At 31.6% G+C, this 23,396-nt stretch overlaps 1 protein-coding gene across 2 annotated transcripts in view; it reads right to left on the reverse strand.

Annotated features, from left to right (window-relative positions):
• The window catches only part of LOC116772746 (supervillin), a 53,337-nt gene that overhangs the window by 29,260 nt on the left and 681 nt on the right, over positions 1–23,396 (reverse strand). The window contains exons 2-8 of one of the 2 annotated variants that reach the window (XM_032665021.2): positions 21,708–22,147; positions 20,885–21,157; positions 20,621–20,779; positions 20,061–20,393; positions 18,991–19,121; positions 18,349–18,903; positions 18,085–18,185 (exon numbers count right to left, since the gene is read on the reverse strand). In XM_032665021.2, the coding sequence (XP_032520912.2) occupies positions 18,085–18,185; positions 18,349–18,903; positions 18,991–19,121; positions 20,061–20,393; positions 20,621–20,779; positions 20,885–21,157; positions 21,708–22,147 (1,992 nt within the window). The remainder of the gene's footprint in view (positions 1–18,084; positions 18,186–18,348; positions 18,904–18,990; positions 19,122–20,060; positions 20,394–20,620; positions 20,780–20,884; positions 21,158–21,707; positions 22,148–23,396) is intronic. The other variant, XM_061522389.1, reaches the window with a different exon arrangement.

The following is a 23,396-nucleotide window of genomic DNA, read 5'->3' on the forward strand; positions in this document are numbered from 1 at the left end:
AGTCGACCTTCATATTACGAGAAGAACAAGTTGTATTCAGTTTTGCCCACAGTTTCATACTCTAGAGTCTAGGTTAACAATTTTTAACGTTTAATATCTAAACGATCTCACGAGTGCCGTCGTTAACTTTTATATATAAAGCTTGTAGCTGATCATGAAATACTTACACGTGATAAATGAAGGGATCATCGTAACAAAATTCTTAAGAGACCAAAACATAACAAGTTTACTACCTTCTGCTAATTGGGTAGAGACGGCTCGTTCAGAAAAGTATGGAATATAGATTTATCATAGCGTATTATTTCATGGAAAATTACAAAAAAAGAAAATGTCATTTCACCTCTGTTACCCTTTATATACTCATAATTTAAAACACTTTATACGTCATCATAGTTTACGATTTGGTTTAGAGCAGAAGAGTGTTAAAAAGCTATAGTGTCTATATAAAAATGTCACCGATTACATATCATGTTGAATAAATAATTTACTTTAGATGAAGTATTTCATATAATTAATACATCTCCATTAATTCACGCGTCATGGGATACATCACGACTTCATGTACATTTATGGAAAGGTTATATATTTATAGATAAACGCAAAACCATAACCGCCAGTAAAGTTGATTTTCCGCCAGACCGGAAGTGGACGGACGGATGCACATCTCGCTGTTGCAATTTTGCGGTTAGTTATATACAATGTAGAGTATTATATAATTTTTATAGTTATTTATATTAAAAGCCTTGAGTTTACCACTGATACTTTTAAATTATATACTGTATACAACATACATATTAATATGCTATAATAATCCTACCTGTCTTTTCCTCTAAAATTGAGACATTAAAAGTTTTATGTTACTACAAATAAGATAATATCACAAACCATTATTATTATAATTTAATTAAACAATAATTACATTTACAGAGAATAATCATGTACTGGTAAATGCTGGAGGCAATTACAGTTTCTGAAAATATTTGTACTGGTATCAATATATACAATGATTTTAACAAGTAACATTCCAAAAGTACACTTTATCAGTCCTCAAGTACTTTATTTCAAATATATTCATACAAAATTTTGAGATTTTAATATCCCAAAGCAGCTATGTCAAGTAGGACAGTACTCATATTTTATCAAAACCCATATATATTAATTTAATATATATCTTGTATATGATATAACTATAAGTAATATTAAAACATACATTTTGAATTGAACTTCAGCTGAATCATTTAATTTCTTCATCCGTGCAAAAAGAGATAAACCTGAATATAACAGTTAATTAACATCCCACGTCTATGGAGCGACGTAATTGCTTGTTACTACAAAATGCATAAAGAAACCGAGAAGGCCACCTCTAAGAGGATGTGATGATGGGACCAGTTACAGCAATGACAAATTACTGTGTTTATACGAACCGGGAATATAAAACAATCCTATGATTGATATTTATTTTTATGAACTATATATAATATTACTTGCTAAAGCTTGTTTTTGTTTTTTTTTTTTGTTTTAAACTTTATATTCCTTTTGTGAAATTCCTTTTCAAATAAACCTCATTATTTACAACTCGTCTTTGTAACGTTCGGACTATTATATAACGTATTGTTGTTTGGGTGCACGGAGTATAAACCTTTTATACGTCTAACCTTGACTTTTTAGTAAAATATGAAGCCTACACAAAGCTTTCAAAAGAACCTTTTGAGTAAGTGTTTTTTAATTTCAAACTTGCTCTCCTTTACGTTAACGATGTAATTTTTTTATGACAGTAGTCTCAAAGGTTTATATATAGATGATACAATTATCAAAAATATACAAAACATTTCATGGAAATAGCAAAACGAGCCAGCATTAACATAAACTTGTATGGTAATGTTATGGCGTAATGGGTCTTTGACCTTTAGTAAACAAACTATTACTCCGATTCACTAAGCTCTTCGGACTGAGACGAAATACCATCCGGTTAGGGCTAAGTTGACAACCAAAACTATGAAATATTTAAGCAAATATTTTTTGCACTTAATACTTACCACCCGACATTATTATATGTTATATTTATGGTATAATACGTACCTGTAACAAAAAGATTTCATGTTAAAGATATTGTTTTAACAAACAAAATGACTATTTCAAAAATATCATGTAGCAGGGTACGTATTGCTCAACTAAATAAGTATAGGATCTAAAACAAGTCATGTAAGGCCTTCGGACACCTTCTCATCAGCTGTAATCAGAGCCAAGTGACTCATTAACCCAATTCAAAACCGGTCCCAGAGCCCGGTTTAATTGTCGTGAAAGCAATTCAATTTGCAGCAAAAATTTTCAACGGACGATAAAAAAACAATCAAAAAGAGGCTGATTAGACTGTAATGCAATCTTATGAGGGTATTCTCTTACAAATTCTTCTTCTTATTCATTACCAGCAGTCAATAACAGATAACGCAGAAGTTATTAGAATCATATCTATAATTTTATACGACATTTCTTAGAGATCTGGAAAGCGGGAACATTAGAATGTTGCTATCTGTTCTTAAATATGTTCATTGATTTATTGTATAAAATTCTATATAGATTTTGTCAACATCAATAGTGTGAGACGAATAAAATTTTTAATTACATGCATTTTTACATGTTCTAAAATATTGTGTATAAGATAACCATCTGGCATTTTCTGGAACGGCTTCTTGGAGAAGCCTTAAAAGTGCAAGAAAGTATGCATGTCTCGTTAATATCAATTACAAACAAATCAACTGTTTATAACATAATAATTAGCTGACGAGTAATTCCATTAAAATACCATTTAAACCGAAACTTTGAACGAGATAGAATGAACTCGAAATGCATTCATTTTTTTAATAACACAAAGAAAAATAATAATCAAACGAATCAATTACGTATAAGAAAAAATAATTTTAATTAGAGAATTAATTAAAAGCTTTCATAATTAATAAAATTGAATATGTAACTAGGGTCGCGAACGACGTCCATAGTTACTATAGATAGGCAAACTACAAGGAGATACGACGAAAGGAAGAGAAATCCCATGCCGTTTATCGAAATGCCAATTAAAACGTATAATATTCACACATTAGAATAGCGGAAATTAAATCTATATATATTATATCTCAAACGAAAGATTCTGTGTGAAAGCTTAAGAAAATCAAACGTTCAAAGAATATATAGTTAAGTCTGTAATCAATTACTTGGTACGTAACTGAACAAGACGCTGATAACACTAAATAACATTCGATGCACTAAAAGGCTAACGGGAAATTTACTTTAACAGTAAGGCAGATTTAATACAGTTTTAATAGGCTCTAAATAAATTCAGATATCTTAAAAGTATATATATTTTTGTTTTAATGGTAAAGGATTCGATTCATTAAAATATTCCTGATAGTGTCGCGTTCGAATGTAATTATTTTTTCATCATTTTAGTTAAAGTGAATGGTTTTTAATGCACTCGCCCCATTCACATACAAAAAGGTGACCTAGATATGAAAAACATTTCATAGATATATGTACTCCAACACGTATTCGCTGACGACTCCATTGAGTTATAAACGAATTTACCTTTAATATTAGAATATTAAATAACTCAGAGGTATATAGAATAATTTAACTGAATATAAATCACATTGATTGAAATGGCAATACTCTATTGTATAAGTCTTACAGTTATAGTCACTTCTTAGAAAAAAACTTATAAATTTGATGAAAGAACTACGGAAGAAAGAATTTCTAAAAAGATTTAAAAACTTTAAACGTCTGACGCTCTCAGACGTTGTCTCAAATAGAGATTTAAGTCGTTATAAAATAACCTTTTAGAATCGTTTCCAGAAACGTTCTTTGTTAAAGATATATATAATGAATTACGGAATAAGTAAATGCTGCACAGATCATTTTCATTTTAACAAATTTTTGTAACTCAATTACTAACTAACTAGCAAAACATTTTACCATCAAGATTTTTCTATATTGGCTTAAAGTAACTATGTATTAGACATAAATAAATTTCACATTCATACATTTGAATATACAAACTAAAGTATTATCGTATTGTTTGAAAACGTCTTTAAATACATCACCTGCGGTATTAAAGTTTGCAAATCACCTTGAAATACTCGTAAACTTTCAAGTTAAAAGGTCACAGGTAACTAATGAATCGTAACAATATACTTACGTCATACCTTTGTACTTCGATATTAGGCGGATTTTAGTCAAGTGCATAAGGCACTAATGAGACCTTAAACCAAATAAGAAACAAAGACTTTGTTTGAATCATCTTCTAGTTTATACGAACACGATTATAACAAAGTATTGAATTTAAATAAGAAAAAATAATATGTAAATTAAATAAAGAATTAAAATTCAAATCAACATTAGTAATATCTAATAACACACTGATGATTTCATAGACAATGTAAAATAATATAAATATCAGATAAATCGAAAGTCGACCTGCTGAGTGTGACACATCTTGATATATGTTGGGAAAACAAATTAATACATACTGTAACTGAACAATTAATGCTTTTAAAAGTGCTTCATTTTAATAAAGAAAATTTACTTATACTTTAGAATAAGTACAAAATAAAACATATTATTTTTTATAAATAAAATATATCAATGACCTTTTAAGTCATGTTGAAGGCAATTGAATTATTGCATACTTTAAATCCACTGTCGCTAATATGGATCAAAGAAATCCAACTACATCAAGCTGGCTTAGAAAGGTAAACGGTCGCAGGGACTTGCAACATCAAACGACACAATTCAGATAGCGACATTCTATATAACATACGTACATACATAAGCAGGTGAAAAAATATATATAACGTAGGAATTTAGGATTAATTTTGTAAATACATTTATAATTTTAGTGTACCAATTGAATATATAAATCTGATCTCTATATATAAGATAGGCCTCATATTACATATAACATTGTTATGTATGTTGTGACATGAATTATTGCGCTGATATATGTTAGACGAGCCTTTTCCTCAAACAAGTACTTAATCTCGTAAAATAATAACACTGGTGATTGCTCTCTACGTGAGCTACTCATTTTATCATTTTCCAATAAACCTTTAGACAAGATGAATTGAAATTCCACCTGTATTATATTTTATTATGTGATTAATGGTTTTATTTATATCACGTAAGATATTACAAACTAAAACTTACAAGGTTATTAAGATTACTGGAATAATAAGCAGTCATCATTAAACAATGTTGCTTAGTAAGAGTTCAATAGTTCGCGTTAGAAGTGAATGAGGTGGTAACTACATTGTCAGTAGTGATTCAGTTAATTTTCAAATAAAATGTATAACTAAATGAAGTAAATAAAATTAAATAACAAATTTTTAATTTTTGTATGTAGGCAGACCTGTAATGGAAAATTTACTAAAAAACTTACAGCACAATACATTGTTTTAAAACATACCATAAAAATATAATTACGACACGAGATATTTTTAGAAAAAAAAAAAATCTTCAGTATATGGATAAAATTCCATATTTGGTCTGTAAATGTTCTATTTTACCTAATTAAGCAACTGACACTAACTGGTCTTTGAAAACCCGCTATGTTGCCGTAATTGTGTCTATTTTAATAAGAATTTTAAGGAAGCGAAACGGAGTTGTTGCAATGAGCATTAAGAAACTCGTATTGCAAAAATTCTTTGCAAAAACAAGTATCTCTTCACGTTTATTCACAAACAACAAATTATAAAACAATTTTCTGTTTAACTACAAATTTAATCGATTGTATTCTTCTACCAGCACATCTAATTCTCAATTATCTATTAGAGGACATCCACCGCCCACAAATACCGCTTACCTATCTCAAGTACGACTGCTCATTACGGTTGGTGAACGTCGCTTTCGTACTTGAACGCAGCGATAAACTAGCTAGGCGTTTCAGATTTAGAACTCTTGTTTACAAACACGACGGAATTATTTTCTAAATTAACTGTATACATATATATATATATGTATACCCAACCACAAAACGGAACATATTAACTCGAAAATAACATTTAAACATTAAAGAAATTTGATCCGAAAGATAATAAATGTGCCAATAATAAAAATCACTGCTTTAAAATAACTAAACCAATGTTTGAGGACGAGAAAGCGACCAGACAAATAATAACAATCACATAATATATAGTATATAATGGTGAATATGGGTCGAGTAGCATTACGATATACTACGCTAATTACGTTCACATTACCAAATATCTGTTTACATAAGGAAGGTATAATCGCAACATTCCCGTAGAGTATTACAAATAAAAACAATGAAGAGCTAACTGTATTGCAACCTGAGTGATATTCCCACGGAGTCGGCACGCTTGGGTGAACTAAACGTTTTTTGTACAGCAAAAAAAAATGATCTTAACCTTTACTAACTAAAACTGTCTCAGTTAGTCACTAGTACAAAGATAGCTAATAATATTTATGTTACAATAGCCGTGGAAGAGGTTACAATATAATTAATTATGTTAGATTTATCAGGAATCGAGATTTTATTACATATAAACTTTCTTAGGAGACTGATATTTTCCTAGTCATTATGTTTTACTGAAATGTAAATGATTATATATTTGGTAAAGGCAAATAAATGATTACGAATTTATGTCAAGTGATAATAGCACGCTTGCATAATAACAGCTTTACGTAGAACGATCATCATAATTTATACCTCAAATAATATGAATAATGGACGAGTGGTCTTTAAAAATACATTACATTACATAATATAGGTAGTATACTATATTATATATCTGTTTATATATATTTTGGGACAGTATATTAGTGTATTAATACATAATATAGGGAATAAAAATTACAAAATAACTTTATTATGTATGTAGTATTTGAAAGGTAATATTTGCAATATTAATGTTAAGAATATTAGATAAAACCTTCTAGGATAAAAGGATTAACTTCTTAGTTACTTTTTAGTAATATAACGCGTTCTACGAACTTGTACCTGTACGTAAATTTTTTTTTATCAAAAATCTATTTAAGCAAGGTATGTTTCCCTAAAACCCATTACATTTGTACATTTAACGTACCTCGAATGTACTAACTGCGAGCTTAAAACAGTAACGAATCAAAAGAAGTGTTTCTAATAGTTGTAACTCAAATGTGGTCCAGTTTCAAAACAGACCGGACAAAATATTTTTACTAAATCATTATAGAACTAATATTAAAATTGCGGTGTTAAACATATCATAGCAATGAATAGATTTATAAACATTACATTCATTGTAATTGTCAATGTTATAGTTATATACAACTATATATTCACGTTATATTATATGTTATAAAAGCGAGTATATTGAGCTCTACGTGACTGACCGAAGCCAGTCGCCACTATGACATACGTGATCCAGCACATACTAATATTATGATGAACATATCATAAACAATATATATATGTATCATATAAAAGATAAAAATGACATAGAATAGTAATTTTAATAAAAAAATTATGTGAATATTCTTTATAAAATTTTAAAGTAGTAATAAGTAAAGTCGAAAAACGCATTTGTGAATTGCATCCGTAGGTAACGAGTGATCTGTATGTGAACACACAGTATTTCGGTATTGTTCGCAGTGCGGTAGGAGAGTTGGGGGTTATATTTCGGGCGCATGTGCGGAACGAGAGGCGTGGTCTCCGCGTTTAACGTAGCCGGCATTTGGTTATCAGTTAACTGAACGTACTTCATATAAATATTTAAGTGATACTTTTTCATTATCTTTGTAAAAATAATTTATCTTATTTATGAATGGGCAAATATATTAAGATTTCTTAAAATAAATTTATAATAATAAACTAGTAATAGCTATTATTGATCCAAGTACCATTGTTAACGGCATATATTTCAAAAGGGGCTGTATTTGATACCGTAAACTCATGAAATAACCAGTTAAACGTTGGACCAGACAACGTACATACATATTTATTTATAGAACGAAATTAAAAATAGCCAACAATATAAGTAACGTCAATCGACAAACCATATCTTAAACCGGAAGCCGAAGTTGTCTTAATTGCTCCAAGTTAAATTTAGTTAAACAAGTCTAAGCGTCGTAGATGTTCCCTAGATGTGAAGAATGTGGCATCTTATTTTTGGTAGAAAATTAATTTTGTTTCCAAACGAACCATCATTATATAAAATGTTGGGAGAAAATACTTTAGATCAAGGTTAAGGGCGATGATTCGAGAGATGAAACAACTAATGTTGAACGTGACCAACGATTCAAATGAACCACAAAATAAATTTACGTCGCGTAATTTACTTTAAAAAAACCACAGACACTAACGGCACTTCGCAATTACCTGATTATTTTTAGGAATTATATTTATTACATTCCTTTATTATTAGTTTCATTGAATATTACGTGTAATTCACAACAAATGCCATTGTATAAGCAATTACTAAATAGGACATGAGATATTTAATTAGCAATGTTGATGTTCATTATGCAAACAATAACCTGTTATATTGAGCAACTGAAATTGAGCTTTGTTGGTTAATTATAAGGTTGATTTTCACTGAGAAGTAGAGAATGATGAAGAATATCAAAGTCACGCTTTATGGTGTACGATTGTGGTAAGGGCTTGTGACACGGTCAAAAAACCACGAGACGAGAATTCAATATGAAAATGGTGTTTTATTTACTTTGAAACTACGTTGTCTGTGTACTTCTCTAATTAGTTGCTAGTTGCCATATATGTAAGGTTGTTTTTCCCGTATCATCATTTATCCGAATCGGTGAAACTTTGGTGTGATGTGCTTCGCACGCTCGCTAGTATTTCTTAAATTATCACGACCATTGCCAGTAGGTGTTGCGATTCTTTCCGTATAATAGATTTATCACGGTGTTACTATATCTGAATTAAAAATCAATTAAGCTTACTTTCCATCCATCAGCAAAAACATTTTCCTGTATTAAGAAAACGATTTCTCAAAATATGAATACATTTTAATATAAGGACTATTCAATTACTTTATTTTAATCGGGCAATAAAAAAAAATTAATACAATTATTTTAATTCTAGTCGCAAGATAAAACTTCGTTTGATGTTAAGGACAAGCAACTTTTTCGTGTTTAATATTTGAAATGTAAATTAACAAAAAGGGTTAAGGAAAAAGAGGTCTTATTTAATATTTTTTTTTATGATCGAGAATGATGGAGAGTATAATAGCAACACAAGGACTTTCACTGAGTAGGATAATGTCCTCTTGGAATATAGAAGAAGGTGAAATTTAAACGAATCAAAGGTATCTGACCGCCTTTAAACAACTACGGATCCGTCATGTATGCACTGAATACCTATTTAGAAATGTTTTTACATACATCACTAAAACATTAATAAATAATGGATTAATTCGAAAAAGTTCAGATTATATTGCATTTATATAGTTAATTGCTAGTAACTATAAAGGGTAGAAAGTTGCATACTGATATGTGTGCAATTCTTGTTCCTAATACATGTCAATAGTGAAAGTAAATAATGGGGCGACGGAAAACGTCGCGTGCTTTATTAGATAAGACTACAAAATCACTATAGTTATCAATTAATATGCTTTGAACTTACATTACAAAACAATTATCATAAATATCTCAAACTGTTGAGGTGTTCACGTAAATATCTATAAAGTTATATAGTTTAAGGGGACACAACAGAGTTGAAATTAGTTGTTCTGCTGCTTTTAAGGGTACGCACCCCTCGAATTCGCAGCCGGGGTTGGCACGACAGTACTTTCTCACACAGATAATAGCGAACGAAAGATTGATCCTCAGAGTCACTAGACAAAAATTGTTACTAGATAAAAAATATATGTTCCAAATAACATAATGCATAACAAATAAAATAAACAGCACACGCACGTAATAAAGAACGCGTAAATATTGACGCTATAAAAATATTTATAATTTGTAAATATACTCACAGGGATTCAATTAACACAACCTAGTACCGGAGCATAGGATCAGATGAGGTAATCCATTGTAACACTTCACTAGTAAGATAAAACAACAGTCATAGTACTAAAACTACACCAACAATTAATAATCTATGAATTGCACCGAAATAATAGCAAAGCGCGTGCCGCTGTATCGATCGCTCTGTACCCTGATTCACATCTCATCTCATACATCACATGAATACAGTTTGATGTGTATTTTGTGTGTGTTTTTTATTATAATGTACGTAAATCAGCTGTGCTGTGCGTGAAGCGGTCTGTGCGGCCTAATGTGCCGCTCGCGACTGAATGGCTGCGCCAGCCGACTGAGGACTACCGGCTTGGCCACAAACGTCATTGGAGCTCCCCGCGTCTTAACGGCACATACTACACGAGGTCCTACTACACTGAACACGTATACAAACAAATAGTATTTCTTAAAGCATTCGAATATAATATTATTATTTAAAAATTGATATCATATTACATGTTATTCTGAATGTCTATGAAATGGTAACGACCTTGACCATACCGAACACATTATTTGACAGCACAAAAACAAAAAACGATTATACACGTAAGGTTTATATAAACAAACAAATATAATAGAAACGTTTAAAAACAAAACACTTGATCAAACAATCCACGTTGAAGAACACACGCGTAGAGCTCAAGATCTCACATACAATGGTACATTCATAGAGACAAAAGCTCTATTTTATAATAAGTTTTACAATAACGTTATATGTGGAGTATAAATAAACAATGATGACCTCCGTGATGAGTGCGTCCGTATTAAAGTTGATCTAGTTACAATGGCACCAATACACAGGATGCGAGATGGATCTCGATCAATAGCTATGCAATAACACATGGCTGGGACTAGTTACCTTTGAATATCGATAAGTTTTTATTAGTATTTTATTCTACACTGGCGATACAAAGTTTGGGACGCCGCATCCCTTAGTGTGTGTGATAAGCATCTGCACGATATTTCATTCATTGTAAGACCTCACAATATCTCTCTGACGATCTATTTAGAGCACGTGCGATTGTAATTTTTTTTAAATATGAAGATGTCTGTAACGTGTAGCATTTGTTCGTGTCAAATATATTAATATTTTTAAGAATATAAATGCTTCCCACCGCTTTTAAATCTCAAAATTAATTTGTATAAATTATATTCATCCTTTCATCAAAATATTCCCATAAATATGAAAATGATTTAAATATTTCTAGCTCCGATAATATAGAAAAAAAAAAACATAAAACACAACAGTCTAAGACAATTCCAAAACAAGTTGGGGTTACGGAAACGAGAAATGCGACCAATCAGGTTTTATATCGGTTACATGACAATAAAAAAAAAACAGAACTCTATGTCCCAATATTTACGACTGGCTATTAGATTACAACTTTTGGAACAAGAAAAAAAAATACCGAACGTTAATGAATATGAATAATAAATCACTAACGCATTAATGAATTAACAGTCGGATGCGTATCAGAGGCGCGGTAGTTGTTCCATCAGTGGCCAATCTCAGATACATTAACCTACATACAAATTGTAAGTCATAACAGATTGCGTATTAACGGAACCAGAGCTCCGTGAGGCGGTTCGAAACCGAAAGTTCTTTATGAGATGATATTTAATGTAATAGGCGTAAGATATAATTTACAGAACCACTCGCTGTGTCGTGACGCAATTGTATCTTCCGCGAATACCAGGAAGCCAAATAATTTAAGACAGTCTAAGATGCATTCAAACATAAATATGCATGCAGTCTAGATCTAGATCTGGTAGCGAAAATATTGCATTAAACCAAATTACAAGTTTGTTAAAAATTCAATGAAAAGTACGAAACTTTATGAATTGTATGTGCGATTTTATATTTCAATTTGATTCACAATATGTACTATTGTCTAAAATTTCAGATGGTCCTGTCTAGACTCGGTCTAGACTGGTGAGGTTTATTCAGTTCGGTGTTTATGACCTCAGGGTCGAATCGATTATATTAACCGAGGAAGTGAAAATATTACGATACATATATAATATGATTATGACACGCCTATAAATTTGATATACGTCTTAACGTCTGTATAGTTTAAAATGATATGTTCGAATAAAAATTTAAATGTAACGCTTCATTACGTCGATAAAAGTAAAAAAATAAAAATCTTAGAATTTATTCTTTGTCTATGCATTATTTATTTAATTGACACGTCTAGAAAAACTTAATGCGATAAAATAAATGCAATTGAAGATGTATTCAAAGATATCTCAATTAAGTAATATTCCTTAAACCGCAAGAAAATATCTTATTACTACCTCCTACTGTTTTTGTTGACGATCAAGTCAAAGTCGCAGGCAACGTCTAGCAATGAATACAAAGCCGGTTGTTTACACAAATGATAATTTAATTCACCACTAACTAATATATAGGAAAAATCATTCCATGGAAAAAAATATCTACATTTCTACAGTCGTGCATTGGTATGGGAATAACACTTAAATGGTGAGAAAGAATCCAATCAAATGTTATTGAAGCTATGTACATATTATAGACATATATAACTTATAGACATAAATGTAAAAAATTATTATAAGTAGATATAAAAATTGTTTGCGATCTTAGTTAGTCAAAACCGTCTTTAACAACTTCAGGAATCAAAAATACCTAAGTATTGTCGGATTGTTGATACAAATTTTTATACATCTTACAATATCCTTACCGTTAGTTTTATAGTAAAAATGTTTCAATAGAATTTTAACGATACAATCAACTTTGTAAATTTCTATTACTTAGATATAAAATCACTGATACGTAGGGTTACTCTCAAGGTGGTGGATACGGAAATAGACGCACTTGACTTGCATCTCAGTCTAGTCTTATATAAGTTAATATAATTGCTTCCTGTACGAATATGGACATGTCGGAAATATTGGATTCAATTATACGATCGGAAATGTGTATAGAAAAACGTCTTGATGTTAAAAAAAAAGAGACAATACCGCACGCGAAGGATTATTTACAATGTAGGAGAAGAAAAAAATATTATTATTGCTAAGTTGATTTCGTTAAAACTGAATTTTCTATACTATGAAGTTCCTTAATTTTAAGACTTCCAGATTAAAAAGTAGTCTATATGTTAAGATATGTTAATAAAAAAAATGCAAATCAATTTAGTAGCTTTTCCTTGTTGGTCTAACAAGCATACACACCGTCAGTCAAAGTCATTTTTATAAAAAAAAAAAAACGACAACGACGTAATTGCGGTCAATATAACAGAATTAATCTTCTTAAGAGAGCAATTTACTTAATATATGATAAGTAGGGAAAAAGTTATATGACAAATCCGGTCCAATCAGACGTCTGTTAATCTAAATATCGCCAGCAGCGCTAATGACAATAACCTCTTGCTTGTTAACCGCACGACATCTTCTGACCTCAACTTTGTGTTTACATCGGATCATATAACCTTACATTCAATGAAGTGATAATTTAATACACATTATAATCACTTTATACAACTTAAAATTATTACAATGTCTTCGAGACTCTTTGTATCGCTCATATATGAAACTTATATACAAAAATATTTATATAAAGCAACTTCGCCCTGAATAAGTATAAACTATTCGTTTAGCTTTTCGTGCATGTTATATGAAAGCATTTTATAATTAGCGTTATCGTGATTTATGATGCAGTGATATCAAAAACGAGACGATAGCGGCCGCGATTACATACAACGAAAGCTGGGTTTGTGGGCCAGTCGATGTTTTGTATTGTGTAACGTAATTACGATATTGTTCGCGTGTGACTCAAATATGTAGGTTTTGACTATTGCTAATAACGTTGGGACATAGCGGAATTAAAAAAAAACACGATAACTGTGTTATAATATTACGACGAATTGCGATGAAAATTATGAACATGTTTTTAGTGTGGAACGAAATTTTCATTGCAACATTCGTAGAGCCTTTGTCTTGTTGGAACGTTCACGTAGGAATCCTAAATATCCCCCTTTAAAGGCCGAACTAAATGGCTCGTTGCAACCTGGACGAAATATAGAAGATGGTTTAGGCGATTAATCTAGATGATAAAATAAATGTATATGATGTTTGTTTATTTTACGACATCTAACATTCCGTTAAGATAACAATAGAATTATATGGACATTACTTTTTATAACTGTTTCATTTAAATCAATAGGTTATTAATATTTTGTTCGTTTTGACTGTGTTTTTAAGCACTTACTTATGTTACGCTGTCCGATAACTGTGTTAACTTTTACTTATATCAATGTGAGTATTTGTGTTTAAGATTATTCAAAATTAATTTCATATAAAAATTACGAAGGTTTCTTTCAAACCGAAAAACTTCGATATTGTTTCTATCAATACTATTTGGTCTCTAAGGAAACGAAACCTAGTATCCTGAAGCCTTGATAGTTATATTTGAGATTTCAAGATTTTCGCGAGTATTCATTTATATAAAACTAATATTTTTCGAATTATACTACACGTAATTTATTATTTTAAAAATCTACATACGCTACGTTTGCTGCAAAGTAACCGAAACGTCGGGAGTATGTAGTGTTTCAAAATAATAAAATCCGCGTAGTATAATACGAAAAACATTAGTTTTATTTAGTTATATTTATCAACTCATAGTTATATATTCATAATTTGTTTATTTACTATTAAATTACTTAAATATACGTATAAAAGTGAAACACTCATACATATATATAATGGTCATAAATTATACATATTTTTCGTTACCTCGTACTTGACCTAAAGCTGTACACTTATTAACTTGCAAAATCTCCCAGTGTAAAACCCCTCTTATATCTTCTCAACCGTGTCGTATTTAATTGGAATTTCTAATTTAATGTTGATGATGTACTTTGAGCGTGTTACGAATGATATAATATTTACTAAAATATTAATTTAAACAACATTACTTACTTATAAGTATTATACGTGCATCTTAAATTTTGTATTATGTGCTATATAATAGAAACAAAAAATAAATTATTATTGTTTCTACATATAACATACAATACCCGGATGAAAAAAAATAAAAAAAAATAAAGTTATTATTCCATCAGTATGTTGGTATTACTATGAGTTTTCCATCACACTACATACGGAGCGTTTCAAGTGTGCTAACTCTAAAACGTTAGGTATAGTTTGTAATAAAATCACAATGTATTCAGATTTAATACAATCGTATATACTTCGTTGTGTGGATGTGTGAGGTGTAACTGTCGTTTTCTATGTCGCACGTAACACATGAGAAAGATAACATATTAACGATTAATGTTCGAATAATTCATGTATCGATTTTCACAGACTCGCATATTTTCTATTGAAACGCCTAAAAGCTCATCATAATTAAAGTATTTTCAATGTTATATAATGTTAAATTTACAACGTTATGTGTTGCTTCTTATTAACAATAAAAAAAAAGAATTAAATAAACATCGTGTATTAACATCGTTTCGTGATCATAACTTTAAAATGATATAGTATTCTAATATTTAATCCCGTTATAATAAGGTCTATTTTTATGATGACATTTTTATAATTTTGAATTTTATAACTTTAATTTAATATTCTTACTCTTTTTCTCGTTATTATAAACTATATGTTAAAGGCGAGTTAAAACTGTTTTAATTCTGTTTAAAATTAGCATAATTAAATTGATGTCTTATTCAGTAACCCAAATTTTCTTATCACTTTCAATATAATACAACACACCCCAAGGTCTAGACCCCCGCAATACCAACGCGATTTCCATCACACCGGTCACATAAATATTACAAATATTGTAACTCGCAAGAACTAAATGTACCCGTAATTAATATATAAATCAATTAACTATGTATTAAGTATACTAATTCTCTATTTTAACATTAATGTGTAGCTTGAGTATTAAATTCTAGCTCAGATATGATGTGAGCTTCTAAAGGATTGAGTTACATGTGTATACAATTTCTAAAGTTGCCTACAAAGGTTTGCTATAAATAAAAATAATTCGCACCAGTCTAAACAGCTGCTCGCATAGCTGACTTGATAAGCGAGGTTCACGAAATCGGTCTAAATAAAACTTAATGTTTATAAAATATCTAACCGCATTTAAGGACGGTATTAGAGAAACCGCAAATACAAATTCTCAACGTTTTCACTTTGATGTCGCTGAGCAAATAACCCTTTCATTGCTTGCTTCATTAGGGTCGACAACAAAATAAACAAAACGAATCTCGATAAACAAGTGAAAACTTTAATACAACGCGTCACTGAGTTTCAGTTTATACTAGGTACCAGCCCCGGCTATTTAATTTTGGGAATTATTAAAGGTGAATGAGGTATTATAGTTTTTTTCTGTACCAAACATATAAATTTTTTACCGAAACGTAAATTTATTTTCTATTGTTATTTGAGATATTTGTTCCACAATGGACATATCGGTTGATACTAATCTCAATACTAATATATATATACTGTACACTAGGTACCAGCCCCGGCTTCGCACGGGCTCTACAAAAATATAAATTAATCTTATGTTATGATAACTTTCAAATGGTACGCCCGATTTGAATGATTTAAAAAGTCATTTACAGACACTGATGTAGGTTTGAAAACGAAATAATTTATTCTGATAAGACTTAGTCCCGTAGTTATGTAAATAGCTTTCCAATAAACGCTTTAGAAATGCAAATTTTTAAGTTGTAAATGGGTATAGTATGTTATCCTTAAGGTATAGACATATGCCACCCGGACTTTTCAGTAGACCTATATAAGATACACAATGCCACCATATGTTATTTTGTTACACTTTTCGTCAAAAGCTCTCAGACGGCTCATGTTTTCCCGACATCGTTAATGTACACACAAGTAAATACAAAAACTTAACAAATTATATACTAAAACCTTCCTCGAGAATCACGCTATCGAGCGGTGATAACTATTTGATTATAATCGGTGTAGTAATTTTTCCGTTTATCGCGAACAGACAGACAGACAGACAGACGCGGCGAGGGACTATATGTCCTATATATATATATATATACCATAATTGTTCATAATAAATTCAACATTTCAATACAAACATTATATGTATGTGTAATATCAAATTGTCATTACAGGAAAATTATTACTAAGGTCGAAAGAGAAATAAGCTCAATTTCAAGGTTATATTACGTTTAAAGTGAATTAATAGAATATTAACAATAGCAGTACATTAGATGTGAAAGAAAAATTTATTTATAAATGAGGCTCATAATAAAATGTGAATTAGTTTAAAACAGAAAATATTAAATTCTTAAGAAAGTAAACATACAAAAATGCAATAGAAAATATCGCATCATGTACCGTATTGATGCCACGAGTTGCCTGTGGGGAATTAAGTTATTCTCTAGCAACATCAGTATAAATGAACAATGATTTTATATAAATTTATATAATATCATATAATCAACATAAAAATAAAAAAAAGTTAAAGTGTAACAAAATTAATATTTTAAATTAAAATTTTATACCTCATTTATGAAATAATTAAATCACAACAAATTATTATAATATCCGAAATTTATATTAATATACAAAACTTTGGAAATAACAACTGTATGTATGTATGTATGTATATATATAATAAAAATCCTCATTAAATATATTAGTTATTAAATAATATTTATTTGATAGCACATACATAACGCGTTAACTATCTCCAAGTTAGTTTCTTCATAGTGAACGGTATACGCTAGATGGCGTGTATATTATAATTATACTCTTTATAAATATATTACGTATTAGTATTTGCCAACAGGTTCGTCAGCATCGACATACTAAATAAAAATTAAATAGATTTTGGGTGAAAAAAAAACATTTAATAAAAAAAATATATCTGAATCAACTAACAGCGACATCTATCTAGTGTCACATGACTCTAAACATACAGGATAGCCGTTAAGTTATTCTGATGTTTAAACTAAGTGTATCATTATAACTTCATTAAAATCCCTTCAGTTATAGTTTAGGTGTAATAACTCCCGTGTATAGTATAGGTATGATATAAAGTACCTTTGTCTTCTAGTGTTGATGTGTCGCACCTCCCGCCCGCCGCTGCTCTCCCCGTCACTACCCGAACCGCCCTCTATACTGTGACGTGACACTGAATTTACCTGAGAACAACAAAAATATTTTTAATTAAACAACTAAGAATGGTATATTAAAATAGTGAGAGGAATTCAAAATATTAGAATTATTTAATGACAGTTAAATAAATATGATCCTTTTAGGTAAATATTAATATCTATATGATATAGAATATTCTAGAATCCGTACCGGAATATATTTTCTGACCACAGCCGTCAATTCATCGATGCTCTTTTCTTTCTTGTCTTCGACACCAAAGAATTTGTTTTTGGCAGCTTGATTTAATGCCGTTATCTTCAGCACGGGCGGTTTTTCTTCCAGCGACGACGTTTTTTCCATCGGCCGCCTCAACTTCCCCAGTTGCAGAGGCTCGTCGAGTTTCTTGACGAATCTTTTGTATCTCAGCTTATCGTCCTCTCCGCTGGCTTCTTCTGATGGTTTCTTGCCGAGCTTCCCCAGCAATGGTATTTTGACATCAGGGTTTTTCGCTTGCGCTATACGTTCTTTTAATTCACTGGCGCACGGCAGTTGGATCTTACGAGGATATGGATCTTGGAGTTTCGTGAGATCTGAGTCAGTTCGCGACGACTTCAGCTTGTTGTTCTTTCGCTGGAACCTCCTCTTCGGTCCTGGCATCTCATCTGAACTACCTGATGATGAGCAGCTTTTCTCTGAAGATGAAACACTGGATGCTGATGCGGATTCTTCGTCCGAGGAACTGTCTATTCCCTCGTCCTTGAGACCCTGAAAATAAAAAAATAACATTCATGACAAATTAAGATAATTTTATGAGCGGGAACTTCATAAGGAAAATAACAAATTCATAAATACCTCAGAACTTTCTCCTTTCGCCAAAATTTTCGGCTTCGAAGGTACAACCGTAGATCCCGACTTCAGTATACCTCTCACTTCTGGTGTTATCATTCTTTGAGCTCGCTCCAATGGCGAGTCGTCATCGAGGTCTGATGAATTAAAATACTATAAATTTCATATATAGATATAAGAGCATTCAAATCAAAAACACTCGTAGAAATACTAATATTTGTGTTATCCAAACAACACAATATCAAAATTTTTCTGCCAAGGTTTTTACTGTATTAATCAAGCGAAATACACACAACTAAACAATTACATCATACGGTTTCAGTAAGCTGGTTTTAACTCATTCGACATTAACATTATACTCAGAAGTAGGGCGATATTAAATGCAAATTAAGACCTTCAGCATATTAATATACTAAAATGTAAATAAAACGTTTCATTAACTTATAAATAACAATCCATTATCAGTTTGACCCGACGCCAAAATTAACACTTGTTCTGGCGAAACAGATATTACGATTCTATTAATTATCATTGTAAAGACATTGTTATAGCATATAAGATTCCAGTGACGTACATTTTACATGCAACCTATTTTCATCATTATTTAAAGGTAAAAACGCGTATATTTGTAGTAAATACTTACAATTTATATGATCAGAACTACCACATGAACACTTATAAAGATATTAACAACTTCCATTTTCATTACCACGTTATTAATGCTTGGTTTTCAATTATAATTCTCATAAAAGTCAATTGAATCAAGCTCTATCTAAAGACAAAATCTGGTTGAATGTATAAAAATTAATTTTGTTATGTTTACTTATTCATGGACGTTAGTACATGCGTCATAAACAAATTCCCTGTGACTCATAACAATGTTTAATATCTAAATAGAACTCATGCTTACCTGTTAAAATGTTAGTAATAAATCCAGTGCTGTGAACGACAAGCTTGTAAAACGCCAACTTACTACTACTTATATAAAATTAGTGCTTAACCCAAAAATAAAGCGAGACGTCAAGCGGAAATGAAAACAATAAAAAAACACCAAACAAAATAGAACAATATCAGACCTAAGCTTCTAAACTTCGAGTTCTGCCTCATGAGATACTCTAATGACGTGTTTTTTGCACTCGCCGATCGGAAAAGTTCCATCTTCAGTTGGAAGTCATTATTCCTCGGGACATCCTCGTGGGTTAGAGACTTTGTTAGTCTTTCATTTTGTTCCATAGCTTCTTGGACCTGACTCGCTAGTACCGGCATGGTTCTGAGTCTAGATGCTCTCGGCACTCTATCTTCCTTCGGCCTCAGACCGGCTACCGGCGGCTTGTGTGTCAATTTGGTGTTGAACATTTTCATTTTGTCAGCCAGCGACATCTTCGCCGGATCATCCTCATCTAACTTAGCTGCCACCGTGATAGTGCGTAAATTACATTGTGCAGTGATAAGACATACACGATGACATGCAAAAAAATGTAACAAAAGCGTACAATCAAATGAAAGCGATCCTTAAGTAATGCAATGTACATGCCATTTACACGTGGCCACAAAATAAAATTAACGAACATTTTGGTAACAATTACTTTTACCGATTTTTCTATGTTTGATGCTATAGTTTATATGGAAATCTTACCATCTTCATCTCTGTCTAAGACATTTGCTGTGCTTTTAGATGGGGCAAGTGGGGTTTCTTGCGGAACGGTGTTAATTTCCTGGGCTTTAAAGCTCTCCGTCATCGAAGGACCCTCCTTCACTTTGGAGCGACTGTGACGAAGAAGCGGCTTTGGCGTACCTGAAATTGAGACAATATACTCCTTTAGATAAACGATCAAGTTTCTAGTGACCGATACTAACCACTTTTTATATTTGTATTGCTTCAGAAAATTACAAAACTGACCTTTAGCTTGCTGTTGTAACTGTTGCCACATGCTTGCTCGAGCAACGACACTGTTGCTTTTCACTAAGCCGAGTGCGAAATGAGAATGATCATTGTTTTCGTCATCACTCCCATTATCTTCAGGAGTTTGAAGCGCTTCGTTTTCAGTTGATTTTCGTATGCGTTCCATTTTGAATAGACCTTCTTCCATAGATGTCGAAGACCAGTCGTTGGTGCTGTTGGTGGCGTGGTTTTCACTAATTTCTTGGCTCTCAATTAAGCCCAACTCCTCGCCTGAAAATCGATAATTCGTTATTAGTCGCGAGCTGGAACAAAAATAGCCATACATTAAATACGCTATGGCGTGCACGAAATTTAACGATAAGTATAACTGAAGTACTAAAATAAATAATAACGACCGTCATATGAGACTAAAGAAAGACATTTCAATTAAAGAATAATTGTTCACATTTTTTTGAATAAATTTTAACAGTAAATATTATACATATCACATTGACCTAAATATAAGGACAGAAACACTTTGACAAGGTTGAACATAACTTTATTTTAAAAACCGTCCAGTACGTATGTTGCTCTGAAATCTAATTATATTAAATAACATAAACAAACATCCAGTTATATGCAGGCACACTGTACCGATTCTTACATATGTTTCATCCATGACGAAGAAATATATTTGATTTGTACGTACATTAACGAGTCATAACTTGTTCATGACGAACGCGTGAAACAATTAGCTCGTTAAAAATAAATTTAATGACTATTGAAACTGACTGATAATACCGCTAATCCTGTATAACAGAAAGCTTAATATAATACTCACCAGAATGCGGCCCGGAGTCGCGGGAAGACGCGCGATTGTAAACGCCGCTATCACAAGAAACGTTTAAACTCCAATTGTCAGCCTCGGCTTGGTTACTATCGTCCTCGTCCAAGGCGCGACAATCCTCATCCAGAGCTACACGCACTTTGTTTACTTCTTGCTCTATTTCATCCAGAGTAGACTGTTTTATTTCACCATTAGCACTAAACTTCTCCAAATCTAAGAAAGTTGCTTCACCGTAGTCCTCTGTGACTGGTAACTTAGCGTTCGACAGACTAGAATCGTAAGAAGTTGATTCAAATTCTGTGTAAGGATCTCTTTCGGGCTCCTCTGAAAGGAGACCCCTGGATGAGAGAGACGCACCAGTCCCGACGGAATGGGTCGGAAAACTACAGCCCGCAATGCCGAACGCTTGGAAATTCGCTTGGCCCGGCTCCAAACTGCGAAATGAGAAAAGAAATGCGATAATGTGAAACATATTCGTTGGTAAGAAAGAGATGGTGGGTGTTTTAGTACGTCCTAGTACATTACGATGAGTTATAGCTTGAGTGATCTGGACGAACAGCCTTGTTCATGGATAAGGGAGATTGACACTGTTGGTTATGAGTTCTAAATATAGAGCGAGTTATTGAAACGCTGAATAAAATATTGTTTCTATAAAAAATATCAGTAAACCATTCAAATCATGCAGATTTCTTTCCCTAAACACGGCTGGGATAAAAGACAGGCCATAGATATATTATAGAAGAACGGGGCGGAAACAAAACGTTATCAATTAATAACCGTCTTTAAATGAGGCGTTGCTAATAGATAAGTTATATGAATATTGCATATTGTATGAATATAACAACATACGAACTGGATCTAAAATAAGCCGTCAGCCAAAACATTGCATTACAAAGACTGCATTAAGGGTTGCTAGAACGTTCCGCTTCAGATGTTGTGGTCATAAAACTCTGGATGCGTGCTGTGAAGCACAACAGAGCTAGAAATAGTGTTGACCCAGTAACGACTGGAGCGCTTATTTCCGTCATCAACTTGCCGTCTCGACCAAGCATTTACAGTACCAGTAACTATTAGGACCGAAGTTAATCACTGACGAGATAAATGCAATTGCAGACATATAAAACAAAATAGAACATAGTCTTAAATTAGCTGAGACCAATTAAATGCATGAGACAACAATAAAAATACGATAAGAAGATAGATCGCCCGTTTAAGATGGTGTACAAAACTATACATTTATATCTGATAAATGATGTGTGAATAAAAGTCGGCTGATTAAATATTTTTCGACCATATAAAGGCTTATCTTATTTCCAGTTTAAGGGCGTTAATAAAATTTTATGAAAAGATTTACAATGGACCAAATGCAATATAATATATTCTGATTACTTACCAATTAAATGTAGGCCATTCTTTAAGAAAACGATACATTTTGATATTTTTTTAACAAAATATAACTGCAATGTTGAATATTGTCTAGATTTAAATCTTATGCTATCACGACTGCGAATGATTCAAAGAAAAAACTGATGCAGGATGATGTCAGTAAGGTACGTAAAATTAGCACACATTGTTTGTCGATACTACCAAACATTTGTAAGATAAGAAACTACGTCCTCTAAATATTTTTTTTAATCAAAGTGCACTTGTGAATTATATGGGAGGGGAAAAAATTGGTCATGA

Source organism: Danaus plexippus, chromosome 12 (assembly GCF_018135715.1).
Source record: "Danaus plexippus chromosome 12, MEX_DaPlex, whole genome shotgun sequence".
NCBI lineage: Eukaryota > Metazoa > Arthropoda > Insecta > Lepidoptera > Nymphalidae > Danaus > Danaus plexippus.